Source organism: Chionomys nivalis, chromosome 8 (assembly GCF_950005125.1).
Source record: "Chionomys nivalis chromosome 8, mChiNiv1.1, whole genome shotgun sequence".
Classification (NCBI taxonomy): domain Eukaryota; kingdom Metazoa; phylum Chordata; class Mammalia; order Rodentia; family Cricetidae; genus Chionomys; species Chionomys nivalis.
Genome location: NC_080093.1, coordinates 48895906 through 48910895, shown reverse-complemented (window position 1 = coordinate 48910895; position 14990 = coordinate 48895906). Strand labels below are relative to the sequence as shown.

Genomic DNA, 14990 nt, shown 5'->3' with positions numbered 1-14990 from the left:
GTTTTAGGTACGCTTCTGGCCTCCCAGAGTATTCCAGCTCTTTCTGAAGTATCCTGTCTCCAGTCTTCCAAAAGCCAGGGGCCAGAAGGCCTAAGGAACCCTGGGAGAAGTGGGTCAGCTGTGAACATGCCCCTCCCTCCCCTCCTCTCTCCTCTCCACTTGCCCCCAAAATAGCTCTCTGAGCTCTAAGGCCAAGACCCTCCCACGTCCGGGGAGGCGTGTCATACTGCCCTGAGCCAGGCCTTAAATCCCCTCACAGCTGGGCAGCTCCACTCCCTGGCTGGAGGCAACCAGACTCTCAGTCTGTTCCGTTCAGCTTGCCTATCTGCAGCCATGTCCAGGCCTCTTTCAGACCAGGATAAGAGAAAGCAAATCAGTGTTCGCGGCCTGGCCGGTGTGGAGAATGTGTCTGAGCTGAAAAAGAACTTCAACCGCCACCTGCATTTCACCCTGGTCAAGGACCGCAATGTGGCCACGCCAAGAGATTACTATTTTGCTCTGGCCCACACAGTGCGGGACCACCTCGTGGGACGTTGGATCCGCACACAGCAGCACTACTACGAAAAGGACCCCAAGGTGCTACAGGAGGGGACACCTTGGGTGGGAAATGAGCTGGGAGTGAGGCCTGCCAGGGAGCTGGCCCTTCCTGAGGCCCAAATTTTCTACAGCAAAATAAATTGCTGTTATAGGAGCCTGGGGTTGGAGGATCTAGGGGTCTTGGACAGAAAGAATACTGAGGAGGGAGACCCAGGGGTGCTCAGGGTAGGCGGGCTGCTTACAGGTGTGCCAGACGAGGTTGGAGGGGCTGCTGGTGGGCAGGAAATGTATCCCCCTGTGGCCCAGTTTGGACCTGGCATGGAAGGACATGCCATCAAATGTGTGCATGGCACAGTCTGCTTGTGCCACAGGCAGGGCAAGGCTGGGGCAGCTGGGGCAGCAGGTATCAAGTGTCTGGTAGGGTCACTGGTAAATGTCAGGAACCTAACTCCACAGCAGGGGTGGGGGAGGGACAGGGAGGGACCCAGGAAATGGGCAGACTGGGTGCTCTCAGCATTCCCATGCTTCTGTTCATCTCCAGACTGAGGCTTGAGGGGAACCGCAGTACAGGGCAGGTTCAGCCCTGAGTCACCGTGTGACCTTGAAAATGACTTTTTCCTCTGGGCCTTGGCAATGCCTTCTGGGGGAGCACTCAGAGGTGCTTCTCAATGTCCTGACTTCCTGATGGGCTATATTAGGAGGGGTATGTATCTCAGAATGTGTCCCCACTTCTCATAAACACCTTAATCCTTCTCTAGAAGGGGAAACTGAACGAAGCCATATGGAAAGGCATTTCGAAGGAATGTAGGGACCAATGCCTTTCTTACCTATTGGACCCCAAAGTCTGAAGTGGCTCCTCTGAGCAGGGAGGAAAGAATTGCTGACTGAGATAGGGACATGCTGGGGCCTGGCAAGTAAGACAGGAGGGTTAGAGGTTCAGATGCAGCTGTGCCTGGCTGGATGTCAGTGGGCGGCTCTGATCCCTCTTCTCGGTCTCTGGGTAGAGGATCTACTACCTGTCTTTGGAATTCTACATGGGACGGACACTACAGAACACTATGGTGAACCTGGCCTTGGAGAACGCCTGTGATGAGGCTACTTACCAGGTGGGGGAAGCATTTATGGTTGGGAGGGGCTCCCATGCTGGCCCTTGGGCCTGACCACTCCGCTACCACCCCTTCTCTCAGTTGGGCTTGGACATGGAGGAGCTGGAGGAGATCGAGGAGGATGCGGGGTTGGGTAATGGGGGCCTCGGCCGCCTGGCAGGTGAGTACATGGCTTGTGGGTGGGGTGGAGGAGTCCCTAGTGTTGGATGCCTGATACCCACTTCCCTGATACCCATAGCCTGCTTCTTGGACTCCATGGCTACACTGGGACTAGCTGCCTATGGCTACGGGATCCGCTATGAATTTGGGATTTTTAATCAGAAGATCTGTGGGGGCTGGCAGGTGAGCATCCCCGACCCCAACTCTGTGGTGCTCAGTCCCAATAGAGAGGTCCCTCATTTGGTCATCTGTCTCTGGATAGGCTCTGAACCTATCCCAGCTCCCCAGACAAACATCCTTGCCCCTTGCCTCAAAGCCAGCTGGTGACCCCTGGAACAGGGACATACTCTGTGCTGCTGGATGGCTTACCAGCTCACAGAACAGGAGTCCCTGGAGCTCCTGCCGTCTAATTTTCCCCTTGACCCTCCAGATGGAAGAGGCTGACGACTGGCTTCGCTATGGCAACCCCTGGGAGAAGGCCCGCCCTGAGTTCACACTGCCTGTGCATTTCTATGGCCGCGTGGAGCACACCAGCCAGGGTGCCAAGTGGGTGGACACACAGGTGAAGATAAAGATGGGTACAGGTTCTGGGGGAACTCCTAGAGAAAATAGGGCACAGGAAACAAGCGGAAGGCTCTTGAGCCCACTCTCACCTTACAAAGGAGGTCACTAAGGTTCAGAGAGGTCCAGAGATTTACTGGAGGTCACACAGCCAGAGCTGGGAGGTGCTAGTCAGGGTTATTGGGGAGGCCAGACAAAGTGTTAACCCTGGAAGGAGGAGGGAACTGTCTCTGCTCCACCAGCACTCTGTCCTGGCCAGCTCCTCTCCCCAACACAAGCCTTAGCACAGCCATTGAAGACTGCACATTTGAGGCAGGAGAGAAAATGAGGCCCCTTGAGTGGAACTGGTATGTTCAAACCCAGGTAGCAAGTTGAACGGATCCAAAAACCTGTTGGGTATCCCAAACCCTGTCCTGTGACTCCTCCCTCTAGACCTTTGGAAATGCTGTTTATTGCTCTTCTATTTAGGCCTGGGCCAATCAGGGCTGCTGCACACACAGGTGTCCTGACAGCCTGGCCCATTCAGCTCTGAATGGGAGTTTGTAGACCTGCCTTCCTTTGGTTTTCAACTTAGTATCTGTGGGGTTGGGCAATGGGACCTGGGCCTATATTCCATTCTACCCATCAAGGGTGTCAAGGAGGGAAGGTGAAGCCCCAAAAGCCCCATATAGGCAGTCCTTTGGTGACCCTGGCATTGTGGGAGCAGGTAGTTCTTTGTAGTAAATTGGTGCTTATAGATTAGGTTTGTCCTGGGAAGTGGTGGTGCACGCCTTTAATCCCAGCACTCTGGGGAGGAGGCAGGCAGATCTCTGTGAGTTCAAAGCCAGTCTGTGAGTTTCAGGACAGGCTCAAAAACTACAGAGAAACCCTGTCTTGATAAAACAAAAACAAACAAAAGATTTTGGGAGGTAGAGCTATCTGGCATTGGTTACTGCTAAGTAGTCCTGTGGTCAACTAGATATAAGACCTCTGGATAGGGGCTGGAGAGATAGCGCAGCCTGCTTTCCTAAAGGTCCTGAGTTCAATTCCCAGCAACCACATGGTGGCTCACAGCCATCTGTAATGAGGTCTGGTGCCCTCTTCTGACCTGCAGGCATACACACAGACAGAATATTGTATACATAATAAATAAATATTTAAAAAAAAAGGCCTCTGGATAGAACTGACCCCTGTGTAGTGTTCCCCGAACTCTCTTCTGAGTTCAGTGTGCTCTCACTAGGTGAGGCCAGGTCGTAGAGCAGCCGCCAGCAGAGACGCACTTTGGGTTCAGCGTTTGTCACTGTCTTCCTTCTCATGATCCTCATGGCAGTCTAGGGAGGCAGGTGTTGGGCTGTGCAGTGGGGATGTAGGAGAGATCTTAGTTACTTATCTGCAGTGCTGTGGGGTGTACAGTCCTTACACCTGCTTGACAGGTGTTTTATCCCTGAGCTATATCCTCAGCCCTCTCTTTTTTTTTTTTTTACTTGATACAGGGACTCATTAAGTTGCCCAGATTGTCTTTGAACTCACCCTGTAGCCTAGGCAGGCCTTGAACTGGTGATCCTCCAGCCTCAGCCTCTCCAATGGCTGGGATTCCAGGCCTGCACTAGCAGACATATCTTCTCTCCCTCTCTTTTTCTCTCTTTTTATTTTTTATTTTTCAAGATAGGGTTTCTCTGTGTAGCCCTGGCTGTTTTGGAACTCAACTCTGTAGACCAGGCTGGCCTTGAACTCACAAGAGATCTGCCTGCTTTTGCCTCCTGAGTGCTGGACTTAAAAGCAAGTGCCACCACCACCTGGCTCTCTTATATATATTTTTTTTCTTTATTTTTTAATGAGCATTGGTGTTTTGCCCACATGTATGTCCTTTGGAGGGTATTGAATTCCTTCAAACAGGTTACAGACAGCTGTGAGCTGCCATGTGGGTGCTGGGAATTGAACCCAGGTCCTCTGGAAGAGCAGCCAGTGCTCTTAAGCACTGAGCCATCTCTCCAGCCCTGACTTGTACTTCTCTTCTTTCTGTAGCTGAGGCTCAGAGGATCCATAGCTTGCTCCCGGTAACCCGACTAGTAAGCTCTGTGCTGGAACTACAGTCTGCTTTGGGCACTGGCAGAGTTCTTGACTTGAGCTTCAGCTCTTGGTCGTGAGGCCCCACAAACCAGACTCAGGCACTGCTTAGGGCTGAACCCCGGCAGCCTGTCCAGTTTCTGACTCAGCTGCCTCCTGTAGGTAGTGTTGGCTATGCCCTACGACACACCTGTGCCTGGCTATCGAAACAACGTTGTCAACACCATGCGTCTCTGGTCGGCCAAGGCACCTAATGACTTCAACCTCAAGGACTGTAAGTCCCTCTGCTGGTAGCCCTAGTTAGCCCTGCCTGGCTCATGCCCAGCCCCAGCCTCACCCAAATCCACTTTGTCCTTCAGTCAACGTTGGTGGCTACATCCAGGCTGTACTGGACCGAAACCTGGCTGAGAACATCTCACGTGTCTTGTACCCCAATGATAACGTGCGTTGCCCTTCAACCTGGAGGCTGGAAGTCCACGTCTTTGGAGAGGGACAGAGGAGCTGGGGGCGGGGACCTTTGCCACTGTTCTAGGCTCACTGTATTGCTGTCCCTGTGTGTCCTATTAAGTCCTTTAAGTCCTGAGGGGGTGGGGGTGAGGTATGACATTTCCTGGGAGCTGTTTCCCTGGGGAATCTCACAGGATTCATCTATGTCTTTCTAACACCATCTGCTACAGTTAGTTGGTGGGGCAAAAAGTCCTGGGTTCAGAAGGTGGGGGCAATTTAGGGCACTGGGACATAGTGTGATAGGGGCTCTCCTGGTCACACCCACAGCAACTTTGGGCCCCACATCCTGCCACCCCCAACTGCACTCTACCTTGTATCTATCTCCCTTAGTTCTTCGAAGGGAAGGAGCTTCGGCTGAAGCAGGAGTACTTCGTGGTGGCTGCCACCCTCCAGGACATCATCCGGCGCTTCAAGTCCTCCAAGTTCGGCAGCCGCGATCCTGTGCGCACAAACTTCGATGCCTTCCCCGATAAGGTACATGCTGGCCTGAAGACTCCTGTCTCCCCATCTCAAGTCCCATGGCCTCCTCCTTCCAGCCTTACTCTACAGAGGAGTGGAGGCTGGAAGTGTATACAGAACTACATTTGGCCTTTTAGGGGCTCTGAAGGCGCAAGGAGCACTCACAATAGTGCTTGGTCTGGAATCCATCCTGACTTCCCACTCCCCCCCCCCACAGGTAGCCATCCAACTCAATGATACCCACCCCTCTTTGGCGATCCCTGAGCTGATGAGGATTCTGGTGGACGTGGAACGGCTGGACTGGGACAAGGTAGGTTTCAGTTGGTTTACCCTTACAGGAGTCACTTGGCCTCCAGGGTCTCCTTCCCAGTGTGAAGTGGAAGGACAGCAGGGGACTGAGCAAGGACTGTGAACCAGAGGGCTGGTTGAAACCCAGCTGGGCCCTGGCAGGGCCACCGACTGCACAGCCGACTTCTTGCCTTGTATGCCAGGCCTGGGATGTGACAGTGAAGACCTGTGCCTACACCAACCACACAGTGCTGCCGGAAGCCCTGGAGCGCTGGCCAGTGCACCTCATGGAGACGCTGCTGCCCCGGCACCTGCAGATCATTTATGAGATCAACCAGCGCTTCCTTAACGTGAGCTGGGCGGTGTGAGAGTGGGCCCCCAGCCTTGAAGTCAGGAGGCCTGTGGGCTGAGTCTGTGGGCGGAGGGGGATTGGAGACTAAGATTTCTGGGTCTGGAGCCTGGTCTTAGCTCTGGACTTTTTTGGGGGTGCGCAGCGGGTGGCGGCCGCATTCCCTGGGGACGTAGACAGGCTGCGGCGCATGTCACTCGTGGAGGAGGGCTCAGTGAAGCGCATCAACATGGCACACCTGTGCATTGCTGGCTCGCACGCAGTCAACGGTGTGGCTCGCATCCATTCGGAGATCCTCAAGAAAACCATGTGAGCCTCTCCACAAGCCCCGCCCATTGCACTCTGCCTTTGCATGTGGATCCCGCCCCTTCTCATGGCACCACCCAGAGTCTTCTGGGCTGAGCCCACCCCCGAGGGCATCAGTTCTGCCTTCCACTCTGTCACTCAGGGCAAGCTTAGCAGCAAGCCTCCCTAATGCTGAGCCGGCTCACCTACCTCAAGGGTGACCCATCCTTAGAACACACTAGTCCCTTTCCAGTACAGTCCTGTTCTAGATGACCCCCTCTTACACACAGTACTCCTACCTGCCCCAGGTCTGCATCTGCATCCAAGTCTTTTCAGGAAAAAAAATAGAGTAGGGGACCAAGTGGGAGGGCTCTGCAGAGGTGAATGGTGACCCTCACTCCACCCCAACCTGCAGCTTCAAGGACTTTTATGAGCTGGAGCCTCACAAGTTCCAGAACAAGACCAATGGCATCACCCCTCGGCGTTGGCTGGTTCTGTGTAACCCTGGGCTGGCGGAGGTCATTGCTGAGGTGAGAGGTCACTCTGGCCAATCAGATCAATGCAGGTCACTACGAGACAGTAGTGGGTAGCTCCATGTACAAAGGCCCCAGCTGAGGGCCACAGTCCTGTACTGTGTTCCCAAGTCTGGTGTCCCCTTGGAGGAAGTGGCACTGCTTTCTTACTTGAACAAGCTTGCCCTATGGCTAATGGAGGCCCTGGCTATAGAGACGAACCTGCTGGACTTCATAGTTTAATGCTGTCACATATGAAGTGAGACTGCGAAGGGGCAGATGTCTGGTGGGTGGCTAGAGGTCAAGCCCAGAGGAAGAAAGGTCAGAGGTCAGGAGGCCGGCTGGGGTCAGATGAAGCAGTCATAAGAGGGCTCATTGTTAGTGTAGGAGGAAGACGGATGTATCCGCAAGTGCTCTGGCTAGGAGGCTGTGGGAAGAGAAGTTCAAGGTGGAAGGGTCTAGCTAGTCTGGAGGAGCGAGGCCAGGATGGGGTAGTCTTAGCTGAAACTGTATTCCCACAGCGCATCGGTGAGGAGTACATCTCAGACCTGGACCAGCTGCGCAAACTGCTCTCCTATGTGGATGATGAGTCCTTTATCCGTGATGTCGCCAAAGTGAAACAGGTGGGGAGGCCAGCAGCCTGGGACTCCTGCACTGGGGCTGGCATCTGGGGAGGACAGGAGTGGCAGCGAGAGCTCATCTCTCCCAGCAGTGAGACTGAGAGAATGTCACATACATCAACAATGTCTGCCTTGGTGCAGGGGTTGAGGGAAGCAGTAATGGGCGACCTTCCTGTCATCTGCTTTCCTGGGCCTGAGTACAAAACAATGGGACTCTAGGGTGGTTTTTGAAACTGAAGCCCCATTGGTGAGCCCTCTGTCTCCTCAATCTTCAGGAAAACAAGTTGAAGTTCTCTGCATACCTGGAGAGAGAATACAAAGTCCACATCAACCCCAACTCCCTCTTCGATGTCCAGGTGAAAAGGATTCATGAATATAAGCGCCAGCTTCTCAATTGCCTTCACGTCATTACCCTGTATAACCGTGAGTGGCTGGGACCCCACCAACTGAGTCCCCAACTCTGGGCATCTCCCCTTGTACCATCAATGGCTAGATCAGCGTCTCCTGGGGTCTGGTGACTATCCGTAGGGTGTGGTGTTACCCTCACATGCTCGGTTCCTGCTGTTGTCGTACGATTCCCTGACAAGGGGCTGGAGAGATGACTCATCAGCTAAGAGCACTGGCTGCTTTTTATTTGTTTGTTCGTTTTGTTTTTCGAGACAGGGTTTCTCTGTAGCTTTGGAGCCTGTCCTGGAACTTGCTCTGTAGACCAGGCTGGCCTCATACTCATAGAGATCCACCTGCCTCTGCCTCCCAAATGCTGAGATTAAAGGTGTGCGCCACCACTTCCCGGCTGCACTAGCTGTTCTTCCAAAGGATCCAGGCTCATTCCTAGCACCCACATGGTAGTTCACAACGGTCTGTAACTCCAGTTCCAGGGGGTCTGACACCCTCATACACACATACATGCAAGCAAAACCCCAATATACAATAAGTAAATAAATCTTTAAAAAAATAAAGATTACCTGACAAAAGCAATTAAGGGGAAAAGGGGGTTATTTTGCTCAATATTTGAGGTGACAGTCTGTCATTGTGGGGAAGTCAAGGTTTGAAGCAAGTCACATTGCATCTACAGTCAGGAGTAGAGAGTGAGAATAATGGGTTAATGATGTATGCGAGCCAGTGGCTCTCTCTCTCTCTCTCTCTGAGACAGGGTCTCTCTATGTAGCCCCAGCTTACCTGGAGTTTTCTGTGTAGACCAGGCTGTCCTTGAGCTAACAGAGATCTGTCTCTGTCTTCTGAGTGCTAGTGATGAAGGCATGCGCCATCATGCCAGAGCTTCCATTCGTCTATAAATTTTATTTTACAGCCGGGCGGTGGTGGCACATGCCTTTAATCCCAGCACTCGGGAGGCAGAGGCAAATGGGTCTCTGTGAGTTCGAGGCCAGCCTGGTCTACAGGGCAAGTTCCAGGACAGGCTCCAAAGCTACACAGAGAAACCCTGTGTCAAAAAGCCAAAAAAATAATTTTATGTTTATTTATTTATTGTATGTTATGTGTATGTGTGCACGCCATGATGCAGCGTGTCTGTGGAGGACAACTTTCAGAAGTTAGTTCTCTCCTTTCACCTTGTACATTGCAGGGATTGAACTCAGGTCATCAGACTTGGCAGCAAGTGCCTTTACCTGCTAACCTGCTAATCTTGCTGCTCTTGTTCTCCACTCTCAAACAGTATAGAATCCCCTACTTAGGGAAAAGTGCCGCCCACAATGAGCGGGATTTCCCACCTCCATAAATGTGATCCAGACAGTCCCTCACCAATGTGGCAAAAGGCCTGCTTTCCCCTCCCCCGAGGTGATTCTAAATTTTTCTCAAGTTGACAGCATTAACCATCTCACCCCACATCACAGAACAAATTGAGGTTCAGAGACGGAGAGACCTGACAGACACAGAGCCCAGTGACCAGCCCAGGCCAGCACTGTCTGTCTGTGTCCTGGCCCTGGCTGCCTGTATTGCCCCTGATGCCTCTCTTTTCCACAGGCATCAAGAGGGAGCCCAACAGGTTCATGGTTCCAAGGACTGTGATGATTGGCGGCAAGGTGAGAGACCTAGGGCAGACTGGCTGGGTCTTGAACACGTGCCTGGACAGTCACAAGATCAAGGTGTGGGAAGGCCGAAGTGCTGACCCAAGACTTCCCCCACAGGCTGCACCTGGGTACCACATGGCCAAGATGATCATCAAGCTCATCACTGCCATTGGGGACGTGGTCAACCACGACCCTGCAGTGGGAGACCGCCTCCGAGTGATCTTCCTGGAGAACTACCGAGTTTCACTGGCAGAGAAAGGTGGGTGCCAAGGTGGCTGCACGGGAGCTCGGATGAGCTCAGTCCCAGAAGAGCCATTAACCGTCTTTTCCTGGTCACGGGAAAGAAATTGGACAGGCTGGAGAAATGGCTCAGTGTTTAAGGGCATTGGCTACTTTTCAAGATGATCTAGGTTCAATTCCCATCACCCATATGATAGCTCACAACCTTTTGTAATTCCAGTTCTAGGGGATCTGATGCCCTCTTCTGGCCTCTACAGGCACTGCATGCATGTGGTACAAATACATGCTGGCAAAATGCCCACCCACATAAAATAAAATAAGAATTATTTTAAAAATATCAATGGAGCCGGGCGGTGGTGGCGCACGCCTTTAATCCTAGCACTTGGGAGGCAGAGGCAGGCGGATCTCTGTGAGTTTGAGACCAGCCTGAACTACAAGAGCTAGTTCCAGGACAGGCTCCAAAACCACAGAGAAACCCTGTCTCAAAAAAAAAAAAAAAAAAAAAAATATCAATGGAAAATGATTGAGGAAAACTCTAGGCATCCACCTCTGGCCTTACACACGCACACGTACACACATGCACATATACATGCACACACATACCTTAATACATGTACAAAGAAACTAAAACCCCAAAAAGTATAGCAGAGAAAGATCACACGGTGAATTTAAGTGCAGCCTGTCTCACATTGCGGGTTCCAGGTTAGCCCGGGCTGTATGTGAAACACTGTCAAAAGAGCCTCAAAACAGCAGAGGGATGGGGTCAGGCTGGAATCAACAGAAGGCAGTGGGTTGGGGTAGAGAGGTGCCTGAATCTGTCCAGATTCAGCCTGGCAGGGCTGTCCCTGGGACTGACCTTGTGTTCCTCTGACCACTCTGCAGTGATTCCTGCTGCCGACCTCTCAGAGCAGATCTCCACCGCGGGCACAGAGGCCTCGGGCACTGGCAACATGAAGTTCATGCTCAACGGGGCTCTGACCATTGGCACCATGGACGGTGCCAATGTGGAGATGGCAGAGGAGGCCGGGGAGGATAACTTCTTCATCTTTGGCATGCGGGTAGAGGACGTGGAAAGGCTGGACCAGAGAGGGTATGGGGTCTGGAGTACCAGAGTGTGTGGCTTACAGTCAAGAGGCATGCAGGGAGAGACTGGCCAGCCTGGGCAACATCTAAGCTACAGATGCCTGCTGGGATTCTGGAAAACTAAAGAGGGAGTTTGTGGCCAACAAGGTTAAAAAAGGAAGTAGCAGGACGGGAGGAAAAGAAAGCAGAAATTATGTAGTTCTGAAATTAGAAGAAAATTACATCATTGGCTTTCTGTCTGTACACCATGGCAGAGAGAGACAAAGGCTTATATTGATCCTTCAAAGAAAACATTTTCTTGGTATTATATCTTTCAAGACAGGATTTCTCTGTGTAACAACCCTGGCTGTTCTGGAACTCCAATTGTAGAGCAGGCTGGCCTTGAACTCACAGAACTTACAGAGATCTGCCTCTGCCTTCCCAGTGCTTACCCAGCTTGCCATTGCATCATAAATGTTTTAATTAATTATTTATTGTTAAAATGGAGTTTCACTTTGAGGTTCAATCTGCTTTTGGAATTCCTGGGCTCAAAAAACCCTCTGTCTTTTTTTTTTTTTTTTTTTTTTAGATTTGTTTATTTATTGTGTACACAGTATTCAGCCTCCTTGTATGCCTGCAGGCCAGAAGAGGGCACCAGATCTCATTACAGATGGTTGTGAGCCACCATGTGGTTGCTGGGAATTGAACTTAGGACCTCTTAACCACTGAGCCATCTCTCCAGCCCCCTATCTCTGTCTTTTAAGTGCTTGATTACTACAGGCGTGCCCCTAGCTAAGATAGAGTTTTATCATTTATATGTATGTATATATGTATTTTTAATATTTTATTTTGTGCGTATAGATGTTCTGCTTGCATGTATGTTTATGCATGGCATGCCTACTTGTACCTATAGAATCCAGAAGAGGGCACTGGGTGCCCTAGAATTGGAGTTGCAGATGGTTGTGAGCTGCCATATGGGTGCTGGGAATTGAACCCAGGTCCTCTGGAAGAGCAACTTTTAAAGGCTGAGCCATCTCTCCAGCCATCTCTCCAGCTCCCCAGCCAAGCTATATTAGAACCAGTTCCAAACCCCAGGACATTAAAATTGACCTGTTGCTGTTGTTGTAAATGTTAGTGCAGTGAGCAACCTTTTCCATCAGTACCCAGATGTTTGGTTATTCCCTCAAGAATTATTAGGAAAGCCAAACGTTGTGGCTCTTGCATTAATTCCAACACTTGGGAGGCAGAGGCAGGAAGGTCTCTGTTGAGTTGAAGGCCAGCCTGGTTTACACAATAAGTTCTGAAACATCCATGACTATATAGTGAGACCCTATCTCAAAAAAAATTTGTTAGGCTACGGTCACTGCCTAGTCCACTGTTGGATGTAGTGTGCAAAACAAACTATTCTTTATGGGTGAGGGGATTGATTTGGGGATACATATTAGAAGGTAAATACTCGGGATTAAAAACTAAGTTCTTGAGCTAGGCAGATGGCCCTGTAGGTAAACGTGCTTGTGGTGTAGGTCTGGTGAGCCCATGTAAGAGGAGTAACACAAGCGTATATAATCCCAACAGGCCTGAAGGAAAAGGGAGGTGGAGACAGACTCAGAAGCTGGTGAGCCAGCTAACTGTCTTACACAGTACCAAAGAGACCCTGTTTCAGAAACAAGTGAAAAGATGATGACCCTCATGTAAGGTTGCCCTCTGACCTCCACATGTGTGGTAAGGCATGCTCACCATTCCCAACATACAGAAACAACAACAAAAGAGCTGGGCGGTGGTGGCGCATGCCTTTAATCCCAGCAATCAGGAGGCAGAGGCAGGCAGGCAGGCAGGCAGGCCTGGTCTACAGAGTTCCTCTCTTTGAAAACCCTCTCTTGAAAAACCAAAAAAAGAACGAAAAAAAAAAGTGAGAATTCCTAAACCTCTGCCACAGATTTTCAAATCCTGGAAGGTTGGCACAGTTTACACTTCAAGCAGCAGTCCAGAGAGCTGGCATTTGCTGCTGAAAGGGTGTTTTCCTAGAAATTTCTGACTTGGAGTGGGGTATGGTGGCACATACCTTTAATCCCCACACTCTGGAGGCAAAGGCAGGCGAATCTCCTTGAGTTTGAAGCCATTGTGGTCTACATATCGAGTTCTAGGCCAGACAGGATTATATGGTGACACCCTGCCAAAGAAAGAAAGAAATTCCAGATCTTGTTTTCTTAGCCCTAAGATGCATTGAACGAGGTCTGGGATGTTTAAGACCAGACTTCAGAAAAATTGTGACCGCAGAGGATGGGGTAGAGGGGCAGTGTGGAAGCTGTGCACAGGCATGGAGAGTCGCAAAGCAGGGCAATGCCGGGACCTGAGATCACTGTGGAACTCTATTGTTGTTCATAAGGGGAAAGTGAACCAGGGAGGGAGGGAAGGCCGCCATCGTGGCGTGTTTAAGACAGGGTGGATGGATGTTTCCTCAAAAGTGAGAAAACTGTCACGAGCCTGCAGTGAGCTTGGCCTGATTGAGTTTCACTCCTGACCGTTAAGGTCACACCTATCAGAGGTGGGCTGGGGATGGTGAAAGAAGACATTCATGGAAGGTTTTATTTTGTTTTGTTTTTCGGTGGTGCTGGGGATGGAACCCAGGGCCTCTCACATGCCAGGTGGTAAGCATTCTGCCACTAGGAAGAACTGTCCTTGCCTGGCTCCAAGACTACTCTCTCTTTTTTCCTTTTCTAAAATTATAGGTGTGTGTTTATGTGTACACAGGTGCACTGAGCCATTTCTCCAGCCCCAGATTTGTCTTTTCTGACTCCTTTGGGCCTGAGTGTCTTCATCTACAAAGTGGGAGAGGAAAACTGAGCGCAGTGTGGCAGCTGTGGAGGCCTGAGCCTCAGGCCTTCCCAGGTTTTCTCTGGGAAGCTGGGCACCCTTTGGCGGGAGCTGACCACAGGTGTGCTCTGGCAGGTACAATGCCCAGGAGTACTACGACCGAATTCCTGAGCTCCGGCAGATCATCGAACAGTTGAGCAGCGGCTTCTTCTCCCCTAAACAGCCCGACCTGTTCAAGGACATTGTTAACATGCTCATGCACCATGACCGGTGAGCTGGCTGGCCAGGCTGCATGGAGGCTCGTGTGGGTGGGGAGGCTGCCAGGGTTGCAACTTCATTCACTCCAGTTGCTGCACCAAGGACTTGGCCCTTAACCTCACAGAGCTCTGGTCTCTCCATTCAGGTTTAAAGTCTTTGCAGATTATGAGGAGTACATTAAATGCCAGGACAAAGTCAGTGAGTTGTACAAGGTGAGGGGCTGGGGGCCAGGGGCTGGTAGGGCTTTGTTTGATTCTGGTTTGGATGAAAGAGAATGGGGGCAGCCCACCAGCAGAGTGAACCTAGAGATTCCCTTCCTGTCTTCAGAACCCAAGAGAGTGGACGCGAATGGTGATCAGGAACATAGCCACCTCTGGCAAGTTTTCCAGTGACCGCACCATTGCCCAGTATGCCCGGGAGATCTGGGGTGTAGAACCTTCTCGCCAGCGCCTGCCAGCTCCGGACGAGAAGATCTGATCTTCCACACCAGACCCCACATCTGCCCTTGAGTCTGTCTGCGATTCCTGGGATTAGGCCCACCTTTCATCCAGAGGGTGGGCCCTGGAGTTACTACTCTGCCCTTCCCTTTTTGGAGCCCTTTTACCAGTCTCTAGGTCCCGATGCCCAGTGTGATTAAGGACACTGCCCTCTTTTCCCTCAACTCCCTACCCCTCCTATTTATGAATGGGGTCTGACCAAGTGCACCCACTCCCAATAAATCGACTGTCCCCTGAGCTTCCTTCCTCTCTTCTCTGGTGCAAATATTTTTAGCTCTTGGAGAGCTTAACAGCTGCTGCGCAACCATCTCCCTATTCCCCCTTTATCCTCCCCCCCCCCCACACACACACCGAGGCAGGTGCATCGTCCGGAGGGGAGAGAGGGGCAGCCCATAGGCGGTGCCTGGGACACAGTCCCTTTTCCGGAGTTGCCCTCCCCGCCTCTCTTCCCAGCGCTGTGTCCATACTAGGTCAGCGGCCAGCTTAGTTGGTCGGGGGCGGGGCGTCTGCCTGGGTGGGGCCCACCGGGTCAGGGAGTCGGGGATTTGGGCTAGAGCCTCTGGGACTAGGAGCATCCACGCTGTTAAGGGAGGGTCCTGAGGAGGTTCGGCACCTTCTTGGCTCCGCCCCTAGCTCCGCCCCACTGCGGCGTTTTAGGGTCTC

General features: G+C 51.7%; 1 protein-coding gene across 1 annotated transcript; it reads left to right on the top strand.

Annotated features, from left to right (window-relative positions):
- Positions 1–271: 271 nt before the first annotated feature.
- Positions 272–14564, top strand: Pygm (glycogen phosphorylase, muscle associated). Its single transcript, XM_057778935.1, has 20 exons — positions 272–576; positions 1542–1643; positions 1725–1803; positions 1882–1985; positions 2233–2364; positions 4572–4683; positions 4769–4851; positions 5247–5390; positions 5593–5685; positions 5867–6013; positions 6158–6321; positions 6713–6827; positions 7331–7432; positions 7705–7852; positions 9410–9468; positions 9574–9715; positions 10579–10786; positions 13708–13842; positions 13976–14042; positions 14158–14564. Exons 1-20 carry the CDS (start codon positions 334–336, stop codon positions 14305–14307), a joined length of 2529 nt encoding a protein of 842 aa, XP_057634918.1. The 5' UTR covers positions 272–333; the 3' UTR covers positions 14308–14564.
- Positions 14565–14990: the final 426 nt, after the last annotated feature.

Coding starts and splice junctions, on each gene's coding strand:
- Pygm (XM_057778935.1), top strand. CDS start 334: ATGTCCAGGCCTCTTTCAGACCAGGATAAGAGAAAGCAAATCAGTGTT. Junction 7,853..9,409: donor CGTCATTACCCTGTATAACC/GTGAGTGGCTGG, acceptor TCTTTTCCACAG/GCATCAAGAGGGAGCCCAAC. Junction 13,843..13,975: donor ATGCTCATGCACCATGACCG/GTGAGCTGGCTG, acceptor CTCTCCATTCAG/GTTTAAAGTCTTTGCAGATT.